This window comes from Conger conger, chromosome 6 (genome assembly GCF_963514075.1).
Source record: "Conger conger chromosome 6, fConCon1.1, whole genome shotgun sequence".
Classification (NCBI taxonomy): Eukaryota; Metazoa; Chordata; class Actinopteri; order Anguilliformes; family Congridae; genus Conger; species Conger conger.
In genome coordinates this window covers 19,381,345-19,408,333 of record NC_083765.1, presented here as the reverse complement: position 1 = coordinate 19,408,333, position 26,989 = coordinate 19,381,345, and the positions used below count along the sequence as shown (strand labels likewise).

Here is a 26,989-nt window from a genome sequence, read left to right as displayed (position 1 = left end):
CAGATGTAATGTGTGGTTATTTGCATTACTGTCACTTTCCTGTCAGCTTTGACCAGCCTGGCCATTCTCCTCCTCTCTCATTAACAAGCCATTTCTGTCTGCAGAACGGCTGGTCACTGGATTTTATTTAGTTTTTCCCACCGTTCTTTGCAAACCAACAACCACCAACAATCATTCCACAGTCGAAGTCCCTTAGATCAAATTTCTTCCCTATTCTGATGGTTGATGTGAATATTAACTGAAGCTCCTGACCTGTATCTACATGATTGTATGCATTGCACTACTTTACATTACATTACATTACATTATTGGCATTTGGCAGACACTCTTATCCAGAGCGACATACAGTTTTATTAGACTAAGCAGAAGACAATTCTCTCCTGGAGCAATGCAGGGTTAAGGGCCTTGCTCAAGGGCCCAACGGCTGTGCGGATCTTATTGTGGCTACACCGGGATTAGAACCACCGACCTTGCATGTCCCAGTCATTTACCTTAACCACTACGCTACAGGCCGCCCTGACACTACTGCCACACAATTGGCTGATTAGATGATTGCATGAATAAGTATTTGTAACAAAGTAAAAGACATATTGGTCTTCTGCTGCTGTAGCCTATCCACTTAGAGGTTAGAGGGGGCGGCATTGGCTCAGGAGGTAAGAGCAGTCGGGTTGCCAGTTCGATCCCGCCCTGGGTCTGTCAAGGTGTCCCTGAGCTAGACACCTAACCCCCAATTGCTCCTGATGAGCTGGTTGGTGCCTTAAATGGCAGCCAATCGATTGCAAGCATCAATTGTATAGCACTTTAGATAAAGGCACTATATAAATGCAGACATTTACCATTGACCATTTCTGCATACCAGTGTTGTAATGCATGGTTATTTGCGTTACTATCTCTTTCCTGTCAGCTTCCACCAGTCTAACAACATGTATTTGCCCACAGAACTGCTGCTCACTGGATGCTTTTTTGTTTTTTTGTTTTTTTTCTCTGCAAACTCTAGAGACTGCTGTTTGTGAAAATCCCAGGAGATCGGCAATTTCTAAGATACTCAAACCACCCTGTCTGGCACCAACAATAATTCCATGGTCAAAGTCACTTAGATCACATTTTTTCCCTATTCTGACATTTGGTTTGGAAAACAGCTGAACCTCTTGACCACGTCTGCATGCTTTTATTGATTTAGTTGCTGCCACATGATTGGCTGATTAAATATTTCCACTGTTGGTTCTGGTGTACAGGTCTACCTAATAAAGTGGTCACTGAGTGTATAGTAGGGAGCTTTAAAGCTTGCCGTCAATCACCTTCTATTTAAACAAATGTTACCCAAACTGCCCGGTGTGGCTGACACTCCCTCCCTGGGATCAGAGGCTGATGTGGCTGCAGTGAATGCCTCAGGGCAGGGTGGACCTGCATCTGCTCGGAGGTCTGATGTGGTTCCAGTGGTCTGAGAGGTCACTGCAGCTGCAGGGTTCAGAAACCCAGCTTGGAACTGCTGGAAGGCATTGGCTTCATTTGTAATGCTCACTTCCTGGTCTTTTTGAAAGATGCTGCCCACTAATGCCACGGCAGTTGGCACCAGTGTAGGCGTTTCAGCCACCAGCTTCAGCGTAAGTGAACAGTAACAATATGGCACAAATGTGAAGAAGGGAGCGACATGGCTCAGGCAGTAAGGGCACTCGTCTGGCAGTCGGAGGGTTGCCGGTTCGATCCCCCGCCCGGGCTCTGTCGAAGTGTCCCTGAGCAAGTCTCCTACCCCCCAAATGCTCCTGACGCGCTGGTTGGTGCCTTAAATGGCAGCCAATTGCCATTGGTGTATGAATGGGTGAATGAGAAGCATCAATTGTACAGCGCTTTGGATAAAGTTTTTGTGCTATTTTTATTACATTACATTACATGGCATTTAGCGGATGCTTTTATTGAAAGTGACTTGAATTAGACTAAGCTGAGGACAATCCCCACTGGAGGAATGTGGGGCTAAGGGCCTTGTTCAAGGGCCCAACAGGTGTGCTGATCGTGGCTTCACTAGGGATTGAACCACCATCATTGCAGGTCCTTGCGGGTCCCAGTCATGCACCTTGACCACTACGCTATTTTCTCAGCTATTATGGATAAAATAGGCTATATTATTCCATTAGAGATTTATGATAGCCAGCAGTATTTATGAAATAGGTGATACAGTAAGTAATCAGTGAGGTGCGAATGTGTCAGTCAGCTCAGAATATCCCTTGGAGAGCCACACACGCTCAGTGACGCTGTAGTGTCCAGCCTGGCCTGGGTGTCAGATTCCAGGGGCAGGTTGTACAGAGTCAGCAGTGCCCCCCCCCCCCCCCCCCCCCCCCCCACACACACACACACACAAACACACTTAGAGCATTTTACATCTCATCATCTAGGTAAATGGAGCAGGAGGTGTTTGTGTCCAGCTTGTTCCAGCTCCTGTGTCTGTGTCACACGCGTGTTCCAGCTCCTGTGTCTGTGTCACACGCGTGTTCCAGCTCCTGTGTCTGTGTCACACGCGTGTTCCAGCTCCTGTGTCTGTGTCACACGCGTGTTCCAGCTCCCGTGTCTGTGTCATACGCGTGTTCCAGCTCCCGTGTCTGTGTGCAGTATGGTGCTCCGGCTGCCTTTAAGAAGGTGGGGAGTCCCTGGGTCATGTGACCAAGCTGTGTTTATGAGCACACCCCCCCCAGTCCTGCTGCCCCTATATGGAACAGGGGGTGGATACGCAGGCAGAGAGAGAGTGTGAGAGAGAGAGGGAGGGAAGGAATGAGAGAAAGTTGACAGTGAGGACGTCAGGCATCTCGGAGCCGTGCTGGGTACAGTTACACTCTCTCCTGATGAGCAGGGCAGTGCGCTCGGGCAGGAGAACCGGAGGTTAATCTTGCCGAGAGACACACTGCTGGAATTTCAACCGTTGCTACAGCTCTGATAGAGAGGGAGAGAGAGAGAGAGAGAGAGAGAGAGAGAGGAGGAGGGAGAGACAGACAGAGAGAAAGTGGGAAAGAGAAAGAAGTGGTAAAGGAGCAAGGAGTACTCAGCATTCCCGGCGTTCCTGGACTCCCCGCTTCTCTACGTTCCGAGCCGCAGGAGTTAGAACTGGAGTCCGGGCTGGAGCGGAGGAGAGGGCCCCAGCGGCGGGGGGGGGTGGGGGGGGGCCCGGCAGAGCAGGTCCAACATGGCAGCCGGAGGAATCACCACCCTCCCGCCCACCCCTGATGATGGGGGCAGTACCTCCTTCCTCCCGGGCACACACAGGGACCTGAAGCGCCTCTACTGCAAGAACGGGGGCTACTTCCTCCGCATCGCGCCCCAGGGCCGCGTGGACGGGGCGCGCGACAAGAGCGACCCCAACAGTAAGTGCTTCCAGACGGCGTTCCCGCAGGTTCCATACGCCGTTCCCGCGGGAGAGGGAGAGGCAGCGGGGAAACAGAGGCCCTTTATACCTGCGGGGAAGTGGAGCCCAGGCCAGAGCTTTCCAGCTCTGTGTTTACAGAAGTGTGTGTGTATGTGTAACCCTCAAACATGGCTCTGTGTGTGTGTACCTGTCAAACACGGCTGTGTGTGTGTGTCTACCTGACAAACACAGTTGTGAGTGTACTCTCAAACATGGCTGTGTGTGTGTGTACTCTCACACACGGCTCTCTGTGTGTGTACTAGTCAAACATGGCTTTGTGCATGTGTGTGAATCCCTCATGCACGGCTCTCTGTACAACAGCTCAGAACTCTCCCCAACAATAATAGCATTTTAAACTAAACTGGCTTCCTGTCTGTCAGTAACTACATAGTGTTGCATCACTGTGTGATTCTGCATTTTTCTCTGTGTGTTTGGAGCTTAAAAGGTGAAAATGTTACCTTTTAGAAGTCAATAGGTCATGTGCCAACAGTGATACAGCATAATTGTACATTGAAAAAATGTATCACTTTTATTTGTCTTTCTATGAAAGGCACACCTACGTTCTCAGACAGTATGCAGTCTGACAGGAATTCACTGGATATGATGAAACCATCTGTAAAAAACTTTGAAATTGTCTGCGGGGGTGGAGTAACCCCATTAACAATGTGGAGCAGATGTTTAAAAACTGTCAGATGTTAGCAGATCACGTGGATCTTTATGTTCATTATATAAACAGATATGTAACAATTAGTAGTTATGCTAATCATTTTTGGAAGTATTCTTAAAATTGAAAAGTACTATCTGATTCTAATCTACGGGCACACCAACACTGCACTCCTTCATGGTCTTATGTAACTTACTGGTTAAAGTTAATCACATCCTGGTTTCATCCATTTCATTCAACTTATTTATAAACAAATGTGAGCATTTGAGCATGTACAGTATTTATATTTCAACTGTAAATAGCTGAAGTATTGGAAGAAAAAGTCTTATGTGTCCTCAGGTAGAGGAACATAATTTGCTTGCTGCCTTCAGTGAGAGGTGCAGTGTGGGTTGCAGGCAGTGTGAAGTGCATTGTGGGTTGTTGTCAGGGAAAGGTGCATTGTGGGTTGCAGGCAGTGAGAGGTGCATTATGGGTTGTGGTCAGTGAGAGGTGCATTATGGGTTGTGGTCAGAAAGAGGTGCATTGTGGGCTGTCAGTGAGAGGTGCATTGTGGGATGAAGGCAGTGATAGGTGCATTGTGGATTGTAGTAGACGTCTTGCTAAGCTGTGTATTTAAACAGGATTTCACAGTATGGTCAATATAGTTCTCAAACTGACACAATTGAACTATAATATCTTTATTATTACAGTACATGTGAATATGCAGTATCAGTAATAATATGTTACACTAAAATAGATTATAAAAACTACAGCTTCAGATATCTAAATATAAACAGTTTATGCTCACTGTGTTTTTGTGTGTGACTTATCGATCTGAAATATAGTCACGCTGCTTAACAAAATAACAACAAAAGTGACTTGAAAACTAAGACACATCATCTGTTCCCTGTAACATATACAGTTTCTATCAGATCGCTGATTCGGAGCACCATGCACCCTGTGCTTCTTCAGATTGATGTTGTGTGTCCAGCCTTTAAGCAGCTCCCGCTGCAGGATGTTTAGAGCGTTCAGGCTGGGCGGATGCACTGTTTGATCTCTGCTGCAGGGCCTCGTCTGTAATCTCAATCAGAGCTCCTCTGGTCATGCAGAGGATGCAGACATACACGTCCGCTTTGAAGGCTTCTGTGGTCCTCCACCAGAGGGCTCGTGATGTGCTCATCGCTGCAGCGTTGTGTATTTATAAAACTCTCCTTCAGTTGTGCCTGCCCCGTTTCACCAGAGACCGTAATTCTGGCTGCCGCCATGCTGACTCATGAGGGAACGCGTGTATACTTTTCAGTGATTTTCAGTGATTTTGGTGTCTTGGTATTCTTACAGTAAACCGTGAGGTACTGACTCGTGTCTCTCTGAAAAGAGATAAAGCAGTTTCACATCCATGTCCATGATGAACTGCGTAACTACTGATGAAAGAACAAAAAACTAACTTGTGGTGGAAAGTTCAGGAAAGGTGTCTCTGTCAGCCCACGTTTGTCCTGAACAATCTATAGGTTTGATGTTTGCACTCATAAAAAAGGCCCCATGATATTCTCTCTGTCTGTCTGTCCCTTCGTCTCCATGGCAGGTGGACTGCACTATGGAGTGTATTGAAGCTGATATTTCCAGAAATCTCTCACGTGTACTAATCTCAATCTTTATTTCAGCAAAGCTGCAGATCCAGGCGACGGCTGTGGGGGAGGTGGTCATTAAAGGCGTCTCCTCCAGCCAGTACCTGGCCATGAGCGCCGACGGCAGGCTGTTCGCCAAGGTGAGCCCCTACTGCCCCGCCCCTTCCAGAGTCCCCATCTGCCCCATCTCCCCCAGTGTCCCCGCCCCTCCCCCCCAGTGTCCCCGCCCCCCTCCCTGTGTGCCCCCTCTCCTCCAGAGCCCCCGCCCCCTCTCCTCCAGAGTCCCCGCCCCGTCCCCATCCAGAGTCCCCGCCCCCTCTCCTCCAGAGTCCCCGCCCCCTCTCCTCCTGGCATTATTGGCTGTTCCAAAGTCCAGGCTGAAAACAAAGGGTGATCGTGCTTTTTCGGTTGTAGCGCCCAGACTTTGGAACAGCCTTCCTTTGGATATCAGAACAGCTTCCTCCGTGTCCACTTTTAAGTCCCAGCTCAAGACTCACTTTTATAAAATGGCTTTTAATAATATTTCTTTTATATTTTATTGTTGCTGTCTTGTCTAATTCTTGTTTTCTTTTTGTGTGCTGTTTGTGAAGCACCTTGTGCTCTTATGCTTGAAAGGTGCTGATATAAATAAAATTGACTTACTTACTTACTCCAGAGTCCCCGCCCTCCTCCTCCTCCAGAGTCCCTGCCCCGTCCCCATACAGATTCAACTTTCACGAATAAATATGACATTTCAAACATAATCGGAACAATTGTGACTGCTGAATCAAATTTTGTGAAGATGAAAAGCTCTAGCTTTTCAGACATTTGATTGAGTGTCAATGTTGTTCTAAGTAAAGGCCGCTCAATGGCTGATGATGAAACGGGGTTTCCCCTTCTCAGAAACGTGCCACAGAGGAGTGCTACTTCCTGGAGAGACTGGAGTCCAACAACTACAACACCTACCGCTCCTGTAGGAATCCTGACTGGTACGTGGCCCTGAAGAGGACTGGCCAGCCCAAGTACGGGTCCAGAACCGGACCGGGCCAGAAAGCCATCCTCTTCCTCCCCATGTCTGCCGTGTCCTGATACCAAGCTCCAGTACTGTACACTACTTTCTTCTGTGGTTCCTGTAACGTTGCAGCAGCAGGACGATGTTGCCGCAATGCCAAAGCAACGTTGTGAGAATGTTATGTGCTGCCTTGTACCGAAAACATCTGAAAGCACTACACACTGTCTTCACCTTTCCTACAGTGTATACACTCACCTGTATAGGGAGTTTACTCGTCATATACTATGGCTTTAGACCACCCAGATTTACAGAATGTGAATTCATGAGTAAACTGTTCAGTTTAGTGGCTGTTTTAAAGCAGCATTCAGTATTTTGCAGTTATATAAAGTATATCAAAATATAATATAAAAATATATTTAACTTTAATGTTGTTAATAATAAAAATATTTGTTGTAAAGAATCCAATCCATTTTCAGATGTAAAGGCATTGTAAGATATGTGTACTAATGTTACTCTAGTCTGTGTGAAAGATCATTTCCAAAAGAAGCCCATGGTAGGTCATGGTAAATAATTTCTCAGTATTTTATTTTTATTATGTGAAAAACACCCTGTATGTATGATGAAAACTTTTCAGAATCCTTTTACACATTTCCCTGCACATCAGTTTGAATCCAAAATATGTAGAACTTGTTTAATTAAAGCATTTAATGGTAAATATCCACTGTCCTTCAGAGAAGACTGAATGTATGTATTAACATGTATGAACAAGATTTTATTGGAAAATCATATACATTTATTTGTATTTTTCACTGTGATGAGAGTAAACTTTGCCATGGTATGACTCCTGGTGCAAACCCCTGGTGTGGCTATTGCTGTGGCTGTACTTTACTGTGTAATTTTACATTTTACATTTTCTTCATGACTGTAAAAAAGATTAGAATTCCCACAGTGAAGAGCTGTTCATAAAACAACAAAAAGCTTTTGGAAATGTTTCATCAGATTATTGTATTTCATAACACAAATGTAACGTCAGAATGTATTTATTATGACATATTAATGTCGATAGGAGCATAAGTGAATATGTGGAATCCATCCTTTATTCTGCATTTTCTAGCTTCAAAAAGTGAAGCTTGCAGGTATTTATATACATTTGAAAACGATTTTTGACCAAAGAGAATATATCTCATATGAAAAGCTGCTGCAACACTAAGCACATCATCGAATTGAACATGGTGACTTGAAAACATTTCAAAGACAAAACATTACATTACAACATAACATTAAATAGTCCAGCAGTGTTAAATCTACAGGATGAAAACATGCTTTGACTTCAGAAGAACTGTTAAATTGCATATTCTTTGGGTATAAATCTGATGCAAATATTTGTTCATCATTAAGGAAGTTTAAGATTAAAAGTATGCACTGAAAGTTGACAAAAATTATAAAAGGGTTTTGGTAAGAAATGAACAGGCTAAGAAAAGATTATAATGACCACAATCAGTGTCAGAAGCAATCCTTATGCAATGTATTCAGTCTTTGTGTGGTTCTGCTAAAATAGTGCATTCGTGTAATTGAAATGATTATATATATATATATATATATATATATATATATATATATATATATATTTATATATATATTACATTCATAATTGTAATGTTATTTTATGATTTTTTTGCTTTTATTCAATTGATAAATGAGTTAAAATTGATAGATTGGTGTTCTACTGATTACTCTACTGATGTATGTGCCTCACCTTCCTTAAAATATATTTAAGACAAAATGCTGCTGGAAAAAAATTATAATGGAGATTTATACTTGTTCAGAATATCCTTTACAATCTCCTAATTTTTTGTATTTTATTATTAAATAATATTGTTACCCATAGTATAGATAATCTTAACTGGCGTGATGTACTTTGTTGTATTAAGATCAAAGACATTGATTAAATGTATCCACTTTTACCCTTGTTATATTATACAGCTGCTTTTGTGAAAACTTTATTATTTTAATAAAATTAAAGTATTTTCATCAAAATTGTGGTCTGCTCAGGTATTGAAACTGCAGTTTTACATTCCCAAACTTTATATTTCCCATTTCCCAAACTTTACATTTAATTTACATTATATTTCTACGATTGTGCCTACTTTTGGATTATCTCTATTCTTGATCTACTGTATCTTAGCAAATACTAGTTTCTAAAAAAGTTTGTGTTTGTTTCATTACATTACATTACATTACATTAAAGGCATTTGGCAGACGCTCTTATCCAGAACGACGTACAACAAAGTGCATACCCATAACCAGGGATAAGTGCACTGAAAGACCCTAGAAGGAAGTACAATTTCAACTGCTACCTGTACAACAAAGATAAGGACCAGGGCTTATTTGAATATTATTATTATTATTATTTTTTAAACAAACAAATAAACTAACAAACAACAAAGCCAAACTAAAAATACCGATACACAAAAAATGAAATCACAGAAAGACAAAAATTAAGGTTCACAGGGAGGTAGGGAGGGACGGGGAGAGGTGCTGCTTGAAAAGGTGTGTCTTCAGTTTGCGCTTGAAGGTGGGAAGAGATTCTACAGTTCTGACCGGGGAGTTCATTCAACCACCGTGGAGCCAGAACAGACAGTAGTCGTGAGCGTGAGGTGGAAGTTCGGAGAGGGGGAGGTGCCAAGCGGCCTGTGGAGGCTGAACGAAGAGGTCTGGCAGGGGTGTAGGGTCTGATGCTTTTTTGTAGGTAAGCTGGGGAAGACCCCTTAACTGCTTGGAAGGCTAGCACCAATGTTTTGAATTTGATGCGAGCTATGACAGGCAGCCAGTGGAGGGAAGTAAGCAGGGGGGAGACGTGAGTATTTGGGAAGACCAGACGAGCTGCTGCATTATGGATAAGTTGGAGGGGTCTGATGGTGGACGCTGGGAGGCCAGCCAAGAGGGAATTGCAGTAGTCCAGGCAGGACACAACCATCGCTTGGACCAGGAGCTGGGTCGAGTAGGGGGTAAGAAAGGGTCGGATTCTGTATAGGAAGAACCTGCATCACCTGCAAGAACCTGGTCACCACCGCAATGTTCTCGGAGAGGAACAGTCTGCAGTCCATCACCACACCGAGGTTCCTTGCACTGGGTGATGGCGTAAGTGTGGTATCCCCGAGGGAAATTCTTCAAGGGTTCTGAATTTCTGTATGTTTACACTAGGACTCGGAACTGTACTGTCCTCTCAGGTGTACTTTTGCACTTGTTCTTGTGATTGATTTGCACTTTGTTGTACGTCGCTCTGGATAAGAGCGTCTGCTAAATGCCACGTAATGTAATGTAATGTAATGTAATGTAATGTAATGAAATGGAGAAATCCAGATGGGGAGAGGTACTAGCAGAGATTAATATCATTTCAGTCTTACCTGGGTTGAGCTTTAGATGGTGGTTGTCCATCCAGCTCTGGATGTCACTCAGGCAAGCAGAGATACGGGCTGAAACCTGTGTATCAGATGGTGGGAAGGAGATGAAGAGTTGGGTATCGTCCGCATAGCAGTGGTAGGATAGCCCATGTGCAGTGATAACATGGCCAAGGGAACGAGTGTAAAGAGAAAAGAGAAGCGGGCCTAGGACTGAGCCCTGGGGAACTCCTGTGGCAAGGGGCCGAGGTGTCGATACCGTACCAGCCCAGGCAACCTGGAAGGAGTGACCAGAGAGGTAGGACTCAATCCAGTCGAGGGCTGTGCCACAGATGCCCGTTGCTGACAGGGCGGACAGGAGGATGGAGTGATCCACAGTGTCGAAGGCAGCAGAGAGATCTAGAAGAATGAGGACAGAGGAGAGGGAGGCTGCTTGTGCGGCATGGAGTGATTCACTGACAGAGAGGAGCGCAATCTCTGTCGAGTGGCCCGATCTGAAGCCAGACTGATGGGGGTCTAGCAGGTTGTTGTTAGAAAAGAAAGAAGAAAGTTGAGTAGAAGCGGCTCATTCTATGATTTTAGAAAGAAAAGGAAGAAGAGATACCGGGCGGTAGTTCTGGATGATGGAGGGATCCAGAGTAGGCTTTTTCATCTAAAAAATCAGCAAAGTCATCAGCAGCAAAGGAGGACTGAGGTGGAGGAGGCAGTGCGCTGAGGAGAGAGGAGAAAATAGAGAACAGTTTCCGGGGGTTAGAAGTGGAGTTCTGAATTTGTGTTTGATAGTATTTTACTTTGGCAGCAGAGACAGCAGAGACATTACATTACATTACATTACGTGGCATTTAGCAGACGCTCTTATCCAGAGCGACGTACAACAAAGTGCAAATCAATCACAAGAACAAGTGCAAAAGTAGACCTGAGAGGACAGTACAGTTCCGAGTCCTAGTGTAAACATACAGAAATTCAGAACCCTTGAAGAGTACAATCAACATTCAAACTAGCATACCACTGTTGGCAGCTAGAATACAACAACAGCCAATAAAAACAACAATACCTATACAAGTAACGATATCTATACGTAAGTGCCATCCGCATAAGTGCCATAAGACATCCGCAAATGTCACTAATTTCAGCTAATGTCATGAAAAGCATAATTTTGTGTTTATCAGAACGTGTCAGAAATGTCCTGATAATTCCTTCTCAGAATTAGAAATGAGGAAACTTCCAGGAAATGAGGGAACTTAACTGGAGTCACTGAATCATTTTTTTTCCCTTTGCAGGGACTGACTAAACTGATAATCCAATACTCCCACCACCATACCGACACATATCACCACTCATATAGGAACTTAACACTATGTGTACGGATACTTTTAATTGTATAAATACTTGACATTATGTGTACTGATACTTAACGTTAAGCCAGCACTCCCACCACACAGATATGTTAAGTGGCAGTTTCCTTCCTCGGGATATCAAGGAGAGTTTGACACATCTGGCTCCAGTGACAGATGAATTCTGGTGGCCTGGATACAGACGGTTAACTGAAGGCCCCTTTCCAGTAAATGCACACACACACACATACACACACACACACTCATTGAGCACCAGAGACTTATAGAAACCTCTGTCTTCATCCTCCATTTCAGTCCAGGAGAACTCCACAGATTAACTCAGCCTCACCTGGTTTAACCCTCAACTGCTCACCTCTGTGGTCAGAGAGCAGATCTGCTCATACATCTGATCAGTACACTGCTGAGTGATCTGGTCATATATCTGGTCAGTACACTGCTGAGTTCTCTCTGCTCATACATCTGATCAGTACACTGCTGAGTTCTCTCTGCTCATACATCTGATCAGTACACTGCTGAGTTCTCTCTGCTCATATATCTGATCAGTACACTGCTAAGTGATCTGGTCATATATCTGATCAGTACACTGCTAAGTGATCTGGTCATATATCTGGTCAGTACACTGCTGAGTTCTCTCTGCTCATACATCTGATCAGTACACTGCTGAGTTCTCTCTGCTCATACAGCTGATCAGTACACTGCTAAGTGATCTGCTCATACATCTGATCAGTACACTGCTGAGTTCTCTCTGCTCATACATCTGATCAGTACACTGCTGAGTTCTCTCTGCTCATACATCTGATCAGCACACTGCTGAGTGGACTTAGAGTGCAGTAGAGCTGGGTATTTATGAAGCGCTTCACATATTTCAATGGTTTGGAGGCTTCGCTACCTACAGGCTTTAGCATCTAATATAAGGTTTGATTTGTCAGAATGGTTGGTGAACCCATGTAATCTTCCAAGTCAAAAGACTGATGAAGATTATTATTGTTTATTTTGTTATTTCCGATAGCTAGCAGCCATAAGCAGTGAAACTTAACCAGTGTTATTTTTCAAAAATGGATTAGCGGAATCACACACTGCTTATAAATACTCTTTAGATGTTCATTTCTCCCAGCTAGTAGTACATTTACATCGAAAGGTTACACTGTTCTCTGAACATTTTTCTTTTCTAATATATTATTGTTCCTATTTCCCCAGTGTTGTAGAAACGCATGTTGATCTTAGGGTGAATGCTATCTGGGAAATATGGAATAATAAAGAAATGTTTGTCCACCCCGTCATGAAAGCCAAGCAGGCAAAAGGCTGAAGTTTAAACTATCTTTGTGGGAGGCCTGAATCCTCCCCCGTGCTCTTCTCAGAGTTTAATCTGCTCCTGTGGTCGGCTGTCATAGCTGGGCCCTGGTTTCAGGAGCAAATTAAAAGACAACCACCCTTGAGCTACTGGTGCCTCCTGTTACCCAGGGGTTCAGTCAGGCTTTCTACTTTCTATTTATAGCATCCTCTCCTACATAACTGCTCATCAACTACACCTACAGCTACAAGTGTTAGACATTTATTTGTGTAAAATAATAGTTTAATTGTGCTCTAATATGCAATAAGTCTTCGTTCATGTGATTATAAAGCAGTTCAGAAACAGTTTGAATAGAATGGGAAATTGTTGCTGAACAACAGCCCGATCACTGAACTCTGAATATGAGCAGGGCATCCCTGGAAATGAAGGGTGAAATAAATATTTAGAAATCAACCAGTAGACGGATGTGAATGACTTAACACTGAAAAAATGTGGGGATTTATCCAGAGGAAACTGCTGATAAGTTATCTATAAGCAACCGAGACAAGTTTGAACATGTCCGTTTCTCTGCTGTTTGATGGATCGGAGTCTATAAAGACGACCTCTGCTGGTCATCTTTATAACTGCAGCTCAGAACGCTGAAAACGTATCCAATCTATTCAATTATTTGTTGACAAAGTACATATTTCATAAGCTGTATAATTGGAGTTCTGATGTTCAAATGTACGCTGTAGGGATGTTCCAGAATCTAAAAACAATATTTGGCAAAGCACAAATCATGCATTTTATGTAAATATTTGTTCCTTCCAAATGTTTTCAATATTAGGCCCTATTTGTATTTGGAAGCCTATCCATATATCTACAATCATGAGGAGAAAAACACCAGCAATAGACTGAAAGTTAGATTTTCTAAACTAACTTCAGATGGTAGGGCCAGGTTTGTTTGTGCTCATGAGTCTCCTTGTCATATTTGTGTGAGTGGGAGTGTCTCTCACTAACAGTTTGTATCAATCATGGCGAATTGGGATGCTCTCTGTCAATTCACTTAATTCATTTCAATTAAAAAAATGTTGAGTGCAGATCTTTTCTGAATGCTGTCCCTGAATTTCTTAGATCAGCACCACTGTTTTTAACCTAAAGCACCAATCAAATAAATGTAAGTGTGTGCAGTTCATTACCTCACTGTGGCCAACTTTAGCTGTTTCTATGGAAGTTCTGACATTTCTGTGAAAACTGAGGATTCTCATTGGGTAGACCTCCATTCCAGAACTAGGCTGATGCTGCCCCCTGGTGGACACATGATGCTCATGAAGTGCACTTTTTATGTAGTCTTCTCAAATGTTTTATGATGATATATTGGCTATGGAATAGTATTTTCTTATTTTCCCCCCTTTTCTCCCAATTTGGTAGCCAATTGTACCTATCTATTCCAATTAGTGTTAGCTGGGGATACACCGCTTACGACCCCATCCCTCGGTGGCCCAGATGGATCTAGCGATCCTGAGAACAACACTCCTTCTACAAGCCGTCTCGTCTCATAGCCCGTCCTGACCGTGACTCCGAGGCAACCGGGGTGCCGTTGTACGCGGTGATCCTACTAGTCCCCGCTGAGTCCCTCCCTCGGAGCAGCGAGCCAATTTTGCTGCTCCATGAGAGTCAGCCAAACTCAGCTTTGACAGGACCGGGAATCGAACCCCGGTCCTTGGTGTGCCACTGCAATTAACTGATGCCTGCATAGTAGTATTTTCTAACTAAATGTAAGCAGACGAAAGAGGGTTAGATAATGGATGGATGGATGGATGGGATGAGAGGGAGAGGAACAGGAGGGATGTGAATCCTCTTTTTTCTTCTTAATTGCTGGGCTTTGGACCTTCCAGCCTCTTTGTCAGCAGACCTGCTAATGGCTCCCCCTGGTGGCCACTAAAGGAGTGACATATAAGAGCGCATCTCTCATCTGAGTCAGGAGGTGCAAAATGTATGGAGGAGCCCAGGAGGAACTGCAAGTGACGAGGATGCCAATGAGGTCCCTGAAAAACACTCACAATACCTCTAGGACTTAAGAAGATGCAAGCTGTTTTTGTAAAAACTTTGTGGATCACTGACAAGGCCTGTAATTTACATCACTACAGCAGTTAGAGTTTAAAAATGGACTGTAGGACTGCAGTTCAGGAGCTGTAAAGCACAATGCAGTGGCTCAGTCCAGTTTAATCCAGTTTAATCCAGTTTAAACAAGCGACTGCTTCCATTACAATGCCGAAGCACCAACAGGGCAGCATTGACATGCCAGACCGGAGAGGAAATGAGTGCTATTCCATCAGAGACCCAGGCTGCTTGTTACTCCAGTTAGCCAGCATCGTTAGCCATGATTGATGTGAAATTCACATTAATTCCCTGAAATGGCGGATTGGAAGTCTTGCCTGTACGTTTCCCGGTCTGTGGAATGTTCCGGGCCCTGGATTTGGCAGTAGGCCTGGCCGGTCTGGCAGCAGTCAGCGTGATGAGACCTGCGGCGGAGGTATCCCACAATCCCTCAGCAATTGGTATCCCACAATCCCTCAGCCCGTGCATCTGCAAAGGCCATCACGCCCGCCTCCCGCCAAAACCGCCATTATCCCGCCGTGAGTGGATCTCCATGCAGGTCTGGCATCCTGTGTCATTGAGGAAGAAAAACCTGCTATCATCATATTGGTTATCCAGAAGGGCCGCCTGGGTCTTTGAACCGAGGCCATGGCATTCCCATCATAGACTGTGGGCCTGGACGTGGCAGGCTGAGGTTGAGCAGTAACTCATCTGCACTTCAGTCCCTGGGGGGGGGGGGGGCGGCATCATTCCGATTCTGTCACTGAGGCCGGAATCTCCTGGTGCTGTGTCTCTGCTCCTGTGAAGAATTGCACACTGAGACACAGCTCTTCTGTCTGGCCTGGATCAGATCTGCACTGAGACACAGCTCTTCTGTCTGGCCTGGATCAGATCTGCCCTGAGACACAGCTCTTCTGTCTGGCCTGGATCAGATCTGCACTGAGACACAGCTCTTCTGTCTGGCCTGGATCAGATCTGCACTGAGACACAGCTCTTCTGTCTGGCCTGGATCAGATCTGCACTGAGACACAGCTCTTCTGTCTGGCCTGGATCAGATCTGCACTGAGACACAGCTCTTCTGTCTGGCCTGGATCAGATCTGCACTGAGACACAGCGCTTCTGTCTGGCCTGGATCAGATCTGCACTGAGACACAGCTCTTCTGTCTGGCCTGGATCAGATCTGCACTGAGACACAGCGCTTCTGTCTGGCCTGGATCAGATCTGCACACTGAGACACAGCTCTTCTGTCTGGCCTGGATCAGATCTGCACTGAGACACAGCGCTTCTGTCTGGCCTGGATCAGATCTGCACTGAGACACAGCTCTTCTGTCTGGCCTGGATCAGATCTGCCCTGAGACACAGCTCTTCTGTCTGGCCTGGATCAGATCTGCACTGAAACACAGCACTTCTGTCTGGCCTGGATCAGATCTGCACTGAGACACAGCTCTTCTGTCTGGCCTGGACCAGATCTGCACTGAGACACAGCGCTTCTGTCTGGCCTGGATCAGATCTGCCCTGAGACACAGCGCTTCTGTCTGGCCTGGATCAGATCTGCACTGAGACACAGCGCTTCTGTCTGGCTTGTATCACTCTCCCTGACTGATAGAAGGTACTGTAGCTGACTGACAGTATTATTACTTCATTTAGCGCTGTTGTAGCGCTGTTTACCTGAGTTGGTGTAGCATGGTTAGCTCAGCTAGTTCGCTAGTAAGCACGGATGGTGCAGTGAAAGCGAAGGCTGGTAGCAGGTTATCGCGACAACACTCCCCGATGACGTAACCCTCAAATTCAAAAGAACGTTGTTGCCCTTGGCTAGAGGCATGTCCGTCTTTAGCTGACAGGTAACGCGTTCATTCAACAAATATTTGGACAAGTGAGAGGCCGGGGTTCAAATCCCACCTCGGACTCAGGCAATTTCTCACCTGTTACATTGGTGCCGTGACTCGGATCTGGGTGGGAGTAAAAAAAATAAAAAAATAAATGGTTGCTGCGGAGTTTCACATGGATGGGAAGTCAAAGGGGGATGAGTGTAGCATGGTTAGCTCAGCTAGTTCGCTAGTAAGCACGGATGGTGCAGTGAACGTGAAGGCTGGTAGCAGGTTATCGCGACAACACTCCCCGATGACGTAACCCTCAAATTCAAAAGAACGTTGTTACCCTTGGCTAGAGGTGAGTTCGTCTTTAGCTGACTGGTAAAGCGTTCGTTCAACAAATAATTTGGACAAGTGAGAAGGCTGTGGTTCAAATCCCACCTCGGACTCAGGCAAATTCTTCACCTGTTACATTGGCATTCACTTCAGCTGTCCCTTGCAGGAGTATGGTTGTCCCATACAGGCAGACTCATAGCCTTCATCTTAAACCTATGCTTGCAGACCAATATGGGAATTGTCATTAATGGTGACTGTGCTATCTATGGTAAGCACGCACATAGAAGGTGTATAGGATGTCTATGGTGGGTATGAAAACAATGATGTCCCTGGAGAACATCACATAGGCCAGATCCACCAGTATGTGAGGTGACATTGGCTCAGGAGGTAAGAAGTAAGAGCAGTTGTCTGCCAGTCAGAGAGTTGCCTGTTCGATTCCTGCCCTGGAAGTGTCCCTGAGCAAGACACCTAACCCCCAAATGCTCCTGACGTTGGTGGTTGGTGCCTTGCATGGCAGCCAATCGCCGTTGGTGTGTGTGTGTGTGTGTGTGTGTTTGTGCATGAATGGGTGAATGAGAAGCATCAATTGTACAGTGCTTTAGATAAAGGTGCTATATAAATGGCCACCATTAACCATGAACTATTAATAATAACAGAATAACAGATAAAACTGAAATGCAGGCACACACACACCGACGCATGAACACACACACATAAACATCTGAATGTATGTGAGAAATGGCTGCTAAATCCTTTTCTCTCTCAGTGGTCTATCCACTGTCATTCTGGCACATTAGCTGTTGGTAATGGTCTAAACCATATGAGTTAATATATGAATTGTGTAGAAAGAACTGCCATGTTTATATGAACAGACCCAAAAAATCAAGTGAAAACCAAATTCAAACGATGAGTTTTAAACAGTCTGAACTGAATATCTGTGTATGTTGGCAATAACTCTTTTATACTCTTCTTATATATTTATTACACTTAATGATTTAACCATTTTAGTTCATTGATGCCTTTTTTTGTTAAGTTTGTTTCGTGAAGCGGCAGAGCAGTGTGGCGTAAACAGTAAACAGACCTGCTGTACAAATCATCCGGAAGGAAAGGACCCAGATCATGCTCTAATTCCGCATGGAAAAATGGGAGCATGACGTGCCGATATAAATTCTGAAGGAATGACTTGCGTGACGCAAACACAGAGAAAAGCTCGGTCCTGTTTGGGATGGTATGATGCCATATATAGCAATCTTACTGGCCACTGTAGCCTTGTAAGTCTGCCAGTGACATTTTCTTCCAACCAACATAAATATTACAGGGGTCAGCACAAGTTTATTTAGCTGTTCCATTTTTAAAAATCCCGGAAACTTCCGCCCGGTCATTAACCTCTGTCCGCACCTTCACCTGATGGTGGTGTTTAACGGGAATATGTTACCACGGAGCCTCCCACACCGTAAACACATACAGGTGCAGAGAGCTTTCCGGAAGCCTGGCCTAGTAATTACAACGTTCCGGTTTTCCTAATGTGGTCTTGCCAAAAATATAGGACACTCATCCGTGGCTGCTGCAGATGGTCGCATGTGGCGTTCTCTTAAGTACACAGTGCAGCCGTTTGTTCTCTTGCCCTTTTCTTTTTTTTTGACTAAAAAACATCAATGGGAATCGAGCAAAACATCACTTATTCTTCTGCTCATAAATGCCTGCTTTCTGATCACATCGCATGATTTGTGCTGCGAAATGATTTGTAAATGTCGGTGTCTCGTTGTAACCCAGCATACTGCAGAGACTATATATTTGTACTGCTGTAGAAAGAGGTCTTTAAAAGCCTGCTCCACATGTGGCCATGGTTAGTGTATGTTGTGTTGCTTTATGCTTTAAACAGGATGACGGATGTTTGGTTAACCAACTCAAATGTGAGCGCTGAGCCTGACTGCAGAGCCCAGAGGAAGAACTCAGCAGAGTGTGTGTGTGTGTGTGCGTGTGTGTATGGGTGCATGTGTGTATGGGTGCATGTGCCTGTGTGTATGTGCATGTGTGTGTATGCGTATGTATGCGTGTGGGTATGTGTGTATGTGCCTTTCTGGGGTGGGGGGGTATTTATCGTGGGGGGGGGTATTTCTGTTGGTGGGGGGGGGGGGGGGGGGGGTTGGGTTTCTGGCTGTCAGCGTAGTGCAATCAGGGGGGAGCTACAGAATACAAACAGACCCTGGTTTACATTTCCGCAGAGCTTAACTGAGAGGGTGACCTGAGTGTGTCACTGCTGTCAGACTGAACAGCCTGCATTCCTCAGCAGAGGGAAAGAGGGAATTATTTCTGAAGATCATTCCTAACATCTGCATTTGGCCAAATGGTCTGCATTCTGTCATTCGGTTGTGGACGGATGGTCTGTGAAGATGTGCGTTTATGAACCGAGATGGCCCCTGCCTGTGGCTCAGCACAGGAAGCAGTTACGCAAGACTCACTTCCTATGAAGAATCCATGTCTTCGCCGCGCTCAAAGGGAGCATGTGTGTGCATGTACATGTATGTATGCCTGGGTATGTGTGTGTGTATGTATGCATGCCTGTGCGTGTGTGTGTGTGCACATGTATGTATGCGTGGGTGTATGTGTGTGGATGTATGTATGCATGTGTGAGTCTCTGTGTGTATGTTTGTCACTGTCAGCATTTACTAAACATATATAAATATAAACTGCAATATACAAGTCCATGAAATGGCCTTTATTAGTTTGGTAGTCCCTTATGGAGTGTGTGAACAGTCCAGTCAGTGCAGACACACAGATTCACAGGGCTAGCCGCCCTGTACCAATCACCAGGAAGATGACAGATAAGATGGAGGTTTCTTCCACTTCCTCCTCTATCTCTTCATCCCTCTGTTTCTCCGCCAAGCAAAACACCATCCCAACAGCCCATGAAGCACAGCAGTAACAGATCCGCTGATCTAATCTGCCTCTCTACGTCTATACACACATACACACTCACACACACACACACAACAGCCCATGAAACACAGCTCTAACAGATCCGCTGATCTCATCTGCCTCTCTATGCCTGAAACAGGGTCACAGAACTCCTACAAGGCCATGTCTTTCCCGTAGCTTTCCGGGAAAGGTACAGATCCATAATAGGGAATAATGTTGAAGATCTGGGAAAAGTGCATTTCCATAATCGGGAATAATGTGACAATAATAATCGTGGGAGATATGGGATAGCTCCATAATACAGAATAATGTGTGTCCTCTTGTCTCTGAGGGCTGAACACTGGGCCTTGAACTGTCTTCAGTCTAAATCTGGCTCCTGTTACAATACAGCTACCCACACACAAACACACAACCAGTCTGACTTCTCTCGTTCACCTCAGCCCACAAAACTGCTGCTCACTGGATGTTTTTTTTCACACACCATTCAAATTGTTTTTCATGGATAGTCAGTGTGTGATGTAACAGGCACTTGGTCCATATTTTTTTACAGTCAATGACCTCTGCAACTGCATAAACTTTACACTTTATTGAACCCCAAGGGGTAATTCGTCCTCTGCTTTAATCAGTAATCCTAGTTACTTAGGAGCAGTGGGCAGCCACAGTGCAGTGCCCGGGGACCAGCTCCGCTTCTGAGACCAGTGCCTTTGTCAAGGGCAATGGCAGGAGCACACCTAACCTGACATGCATGTCTTTTGAGACACCTAGAGAGAGTTACTCCTGACACACCTGAGGCAGATACACACACAGGGTCCTGACACACCTGAGGCAGATACACACACAGGGTCCTGACACACCTGAGGCAGATACACACACAGGGTCCTGACACACCTGAGGCAGATACACACACAAGGTTCTGACACACCTGAGGCAGATACACACACAGGGTCCTGACACACCTGAGACAGATACACACACAGGGTCCTGACACACCTGAGACAGATACACACACAGGGTCCTGACACACCTGAGGCAGACACACACACAGGGTCCTGACACACCTGAGGCAGATACACACACAGGGTCCTGACACACCTGAGTTAGATACACACACAGGGTCCTGACACACCTGAGGCAGATACACACACAAGGTTCTGACACACCTGAGGCAGATACACACACAGGGTCCTGACACACCTGAGACAGATACACACACGGGGTCCTGACACACCTGAGGCAGATACACACACAAGGTTCTGACACACCTGAGGCAGATACACACACAGGGTCCTGACACACCTGAGGCTGATACACACACGGGGTCCTGACACACCTGAGGCAGATACACACACAAAGTTCTGACACACCTGAGGCAGATACACACACAGGGTCCTGACACACCTGAGGCTGATACACACACAGGGTCCTGACACACCTGAGGCAGATACACACACAGGGTCCTGACACACCTGAGACAGGTACCTTACAGGTGCCCTTACAGCTTCCCACTCAAGAGTATTGCAATGTTAAAATCACATCACCTTTATTATCAGCTGTGCTGTATACTGGGGTCAGAGGAGCATGATGCAGTCTATATGTTATGTTTCTCCAACATGGTAAAAATGAGTTTACAGGTGTATTGTGAGGGATGTCACTCATTGTTTATCATTGTCAGTGATGCAGGTGGGAGTAGGTAAAAATTAAGATTGTAATGTTGCTTTCATCCTGTGGATGGGTTTTCCAGACTTTAGCACAAAGCTGAACCTCGCTCAGTCAGAAAGATGAACGTTCTCTTTCCTGCTGCCTTATCTCACTGGGTTTGTACTGAACTTGGTTGTCACTCTGAAATGCCACATTTTACATTTTAGACATTTAGCAGACATTTTTAATCCAAAGTAGGGCATACATTTATCAACAAGTGAAGAGAATCAAATCCATGAATAGCAAATCACATGTAGCATAGTCACAAACAATAGTCATAGTGAGTGCAGAAATGTATTTATTTTTATCAGGTTATAGAAGAGGGATATGGGGAGTGGGGGTAAATCAGGAGGGGGGACTAAGGTACAGCCCATGGCTCTGTGGCCTCTGGCAGGGTGGTAAAGTCAAAGGATACAACCGCACAGGGAACATGAGGAGAAATTCCCTGAAGTAGTGGATAAAAACAAACCATTCACTCTGAAAGTGCAAAATTGAGTTCATTCAGAGGTCAGGGAGTAAATATCCCTGCCTGTACCCTGTGCCAGCCCTCTCCCTGCAGCAATATGGCCAGTTTATAGTCCCCCCCCCCAAATGGGGAGACACAGCCAACTGTGTGTGTGGGGGGGGTGTGTATGTATGTGTTTAGGGTGTGAGTGTGAGTGTGTGTAGGGGGCAGGGGTGTGAATCTCTGTGTGTGTGTGGGGTGTGTGTGTATGTATGTGTGTAGGGTGTGAGTGTGTGTGTGTGTGGGGGGGGGGTGCTTCAGGGGTGGGAGGACCTCAGATGACATTTTGCAGAGAGGGGTCAAAAGGGCACGACTCATACCAGCGATGACCTCTGGTCCTGTAGGTCCCCCAGTCTACCCTACATTACACACTGAACCCCTGAATGTGTTGTTAACTAAATACAAATACAACAAACATCCATCCATCCATCCATTATCTTAACCTGCTTGTCCTGAACAGGGTCGCGGGGGGGGCAGGAATACACCCTGGACAGGTCGCCAGTCCATCGCAGGGCACACACACTCATCCCCATGGGCAATATTTTCTACAAAAGAACACACATTAAAAATGACATTTCAACAGAACCAATGTCCAGTGGGGCTGAGTGTTTGAATCAAAAACGAGGCACAGCACAAAACTGATCACTCTTACTGCGATACTGAGAAACCTGTCCTCAGTGTCCCTCTGGAAAAATTTGCCTGCCAAGGAGATGGAAATGTAATCCAGTGTCCTCTCTGCATTTTGGAACTCAGACATACTTTTCTGTCTCAATTTCCAGGCAGTTATTAATAACTCGCTGTTCATCTTCTCTCTGTGACTGCTTTGGGCCGAGTCCTGTCCCTGGATGAGCAGCTACAGCTGTGGGGTGTGGAAACCTTCGCTGTTCAATTCTCACCGGAGCATCTGATATATGAGCCCAACGACCCGAGCCATACTGCTGGGGATGTGTTCAGCCTTCCTGTATTGGACAGCTCTATCCCAGAATCCACCTCTCCTTACCCGGTCTCCCCCATCCCAAACAAGTGTTTATGTTAGGGTGACAGCACAGTGAATTGGTCAAGAATCAGAGGGATATTTCAGAAAGCAGGATTATGGAGTTAGCTGAATGATTGCACTGAGTAAAACCCAGAACAGATCTTTCTCCTTCAGTGCATGTTCCAGATTTTTGAGGGTTTCGGGTTTTACCCAGTGCAGTTGTCCAGCTAACTCAGTAATCCTGCTTTGTGAAACAGGGCGCAGCTAAATCAGTAATCCTACTTTGTGAAACAGGGCCCAGCTAAATCAGTAATCCTGCTTTGTGAAACAGGGCCCAGCTAACTCAGTAATCCTGCTTTGTGAAACAGGGCCCAGCTAACTCAGTAATCCTGCTTTGTGAAACAGGGCCCAGCTAACTCAGTAATCCTGCTTTGTGAGACAGGCCCCTGGTTTTGTAACACAGGCCAGTGTACAAACAGCTGTGAAGAATATCCAACTGTGTAACTGAACATTGTGCAATCAATGTCAGCAACCTTGGCTTTCTGATAAAGAAACATTGAAATAAAATATTTAATGCCCACTAGAAAATGGCAGCAAATGAAAGTAAATTCCCTGTTCAGCTGTTAGATTCATATATGGAAGCCTGAAGGCTCTCATTCAGTGAATCACTGATACATGACAAACATATGAGGGATTTGTGAAGTACTGGTAAATAACGAACCTCTGAAATGGCCAAACGGGCCCCAGTTCAGGAATCTCCTTGGAAATCCAGAGTCGTTCCTATTATTCCTAGTATTTTTCTTTCTCTGAAATCCCCATTATCACTTTATTTCCTATGCCGAGCTCACCTCCTGTGTGTGTATCTGTGTAAAATGTGTTATGTATAAATGATAAATTAACAACTTTGTTTTTAAAATACAACATTTCATGGGTAACATGCTTTTGATGAATTTGGTTGAAACTGAAAAAAAAAAATGATGATTCACTGAAATTGTTTGAGAAGTCCTACCTTGGTCATTGTTCCTTATGAGGATCAAAGTGAAAGCCATGAAGGGATGTGATGAGAGATAATCCAGACCTATTTCCTTTTAAAACACCGTTCGCTCATTTGAACAGAAGCTTCCGCTGACACAGTAAAAAAATAACAAATATTTTCAGTACTCTTATGTCAGGCATTCCCAGCTCAATCATTAAAAATCCCCACAATGCCCTGGGGTGCTCTCTGTGTGAGGTTCTCTGATGGCCTCTGAGTGCTCGGGGTAGAGCCTCATTCCCTTTGGCTCAGGCTGGGAGCCCACAGAAGCCCAGCTTAATCTGCTACCCACACCAGCAGCTTCCATATTCCATAGGAATAAATAATCAAATGCTTGTGGGCTAAAATAACATAGTAACTAGGCTACTTTTTGTCTTTTTGTCAAATATACTGAAGGTAATTAAATATTGCATTTTTTTATAAAAATGACACTAATTGTTCACTAGAATACAACAGGATTGCTTTGAAATGAACTTGAAGCCTACCTTTCTCTCTCTGTACCCTGATTGGATGCCTAGCCCCCTCTCTCTGTGGCCTGATTTGATGCCTAGCCGCCTCTCTGTATGCCCTGATTGGATGCCACCTCTGTCAGTGTTCATTAACCTCCAGTGACTCAAAGTGAAAGGGACATCCAGGTTCTCCCTGGGTCAGATTCTCCTGGCTATGGTTTATCCTGCATACTATCCCCAGTCCCCTGCAGATGAGACTGTATCCCAGTTTGGGGTTTAGATCTGGCTGTAAGTAGCCGGGACATTACTGTCTGTCCCCCGAGGAGAGGAGCTGGTGGCAGGGCCTCTCCTCTGTTCTGTCCAGGGTTCGGTGGGCAAGTGTTTCTCTCTAGTTTATTGGCTTTGTTTGCTGTGTTTGTGTTGTGTTGTACACAATCACTGTTGGAAACATGTTTCACACGCACACGCACACCCACACACACCCAGTTGCTAGGTAAAAGCACAATCAAATCCTCCACATCAATGTGTCCCTAATTACTACAGTAAGGAATTAAATCTCTCGTGGTTTTGATGCTTTGTGATACAGTTGTATGTCTTCTCCTTGTTTCAATCACTATTTCCAAGCCTGTCTCCTTTCTGTTTGAAATCCAAGACTGGAAAGACCCTAAAAATGTCCCACCAATTCCACCCCCCCCTGAGGGCACTGTCTAGATAGTGCTGTGTAGTACAGTTTCAGACTGTTTGCTCCAAATATGCTGCAAATTGTTTGTTCTAAGCCTATTTGTTTGGTGCAGCCTATAGCCTAGAGGCTAAGGTACATGACTGGGACCCAGAAGGTTAGTGGTTAAAGCCCAAGTGGAGACACAATAAGATCAGTGCACCTGTTGGGCAAGGCCCGTCACCCCTCTGTAGTAGTGGATAAATCAACTGTAAGTTGCTTTGGATAAAAGAATTAGCTATATTACAAATTATTAATATATTATGTTCCATGAGTCTGGAGGGTATAAGAGCAGTCCTGGCGGAAGCTCCCTCTAACACAAAGCCCCCAGTGTGTAAGGGCTCTGGAGATAGTCTTAACTTTTGGCACGAGAACGGATGGTGAATATTTTGGGATAGAGTGTGCAAGATGTTCTCCCCGACATTTCTGGAGGGTGTTTAGTTGTGTATGAGATGCCCATGCAGAGACCTTGGGATGAAACCATACCCAGGGAGAAAGACTCTGGTATTAGCAGTCATTTCCTGTTTTGGCCAGGCGATAATTGGCAGCGATGTCCTTCAGCTATCTCAGCCTCTCTGGTTTCTGGATTGCATTGTACGTTCCTCCGTCTGACCCCAAGACCTTCCAAATACGCGTCCCCCTTTCCTTCAGAATAAACTTTTTATTTCCTGTGAGGACAAGGACAGAGGTGAAGGCCATAACAACCCCCCCCCCCCCCCCCCCCACCCCCTACACACACACACACACACACACACACACAAACCCCTTTAAGATGGGGGGGGGGGGGGGCAGGAGGCTGTTATCAGGGCAGGGTGACCCTCTGGCTTATAAGGCTGATGAGAGATGAAACATAACAGTCTGAATCTCACAGCGTCCATTACTGCACCACATGTATTGTGCTCCATGATCTATATAAGCATATATTTTTGGAAATGTATTACCATGACAATTAATTAAACCCAGTTCTAAAATGCTGCCATGGACACCAAACTAATGTATTATAGTTCTTACCTGCCACACTCTCACATATGGCAGCTCCTGTTACTTAGTTCTCTTATAGAGTTACCAGACAGGATACTGTACCCATTTTTTTTTTAAAGGAAATGTTTGTTTGCAATTTTCCATATGGCTGTCATTGTTCCTGATTTATGGTTCACAGCCAAAATAAGAGGAGTTACACACGGGCTGGAAAAACATTTTACTTTTTGTTTGTTTTTTTCCCCGCTGCTTTTAAGAGCTTTCCATGATTGTCAAATATCTGCTGAACAGTTAAAAAACATGAATGATTTAGTTCTGTGTGAATGGAAATATATTTAGAAGTGTGCTGCATAGATTTGAAGTGAAATGCTTAAACAGTGGAGAAGAGGGACTGTTTTGGAGTCAGAGAGAGACAGAGAGACTTTTTGGAGACAGAGACATAGAGAGATTATTTAGAGGCAGGGAGAGACTTTTTGGAGGTGGGGATTTCAGCTGACTCTGTGATTACTAGGGTTCAGGCTCATAAATGTAAGGACCGGCGTGCCAATTATTATTTAATCGACCAATAATCCTAATAATAATGGTAATAATTATGGTACCATCAGTAGTTCTGGGCACCACTCTATATACTGTAGAAGCTACACATAAGGACAAATATATTGGTTCCTGGTACACAGTGTAGAATTTATGAAGGGAGACAATGAGTCATCTGTTCAGGTTTAATGTACAGAACTGACCTGGGAAAGGAATTAGCAGAATTAACCACAAAAGTGCAAGACACTTCATGTGA

At 44.9% G+C, this 26,989-nt stretch overlaps 1 protein-coding gene across 1 annotated transcript; it reads left to right on the top strand.

The window, feature by feature from the left end:
• The first annotated feature begins 3,158 nt into the window (after window positions 1-3,158).
• LOC133131120 (fibroblast growth factor 2-like) lies at window positions 3,159-7,491 on the top strand. Its single transcript, XM_061246277.1, has 3 exons — window positions 3,159-3,350; window positions 5,696-5,799; window positions 6,542-7,491. The coding sequence occupies exons 1-3, from the start codon at window positions 3,173-3,175 to the stop codon at window positions 6,725-6,727; spliced, it is 468 nt and encodes a 155-aa protein (XP_061102261.1). The 5' UTR covers window positions 3,159-3,172; the 3' UTR covers window positions 6,728-7,491.
• The last annotated feature ends 19,498 nt before the right edge of the window (window positions 7,492-26,989 follow it).

What these genes read in the sequence shown, in the direction of transcription:
- LOC133131120 (XM_061246277.1), top strand. Translation starts at nt 3,173, where the DNA reads ATGGCAGCCGGAGGAATCACCACCCTCCCGCCCACCCCTGATGATGGG. An exon ending in CGACAAGAGCGACCCCAACA is followed by an intron (nt 3,351 to 5,695) that starts GTAAGTGCTTCC and finishes TCTTTATTTCAG; the next exon opens with CAAAGCTGCAGATCCAGGCG. An exon ending in ACGGCAGGCTGTTCGCCAAG is followed by an intron (nt 5,800 to 6,541) that starts GTGAGCCCCTAC and finishes TCCCCTTCTCAG; the next exon opens with AAACGTGCCACAGAGGAGTG.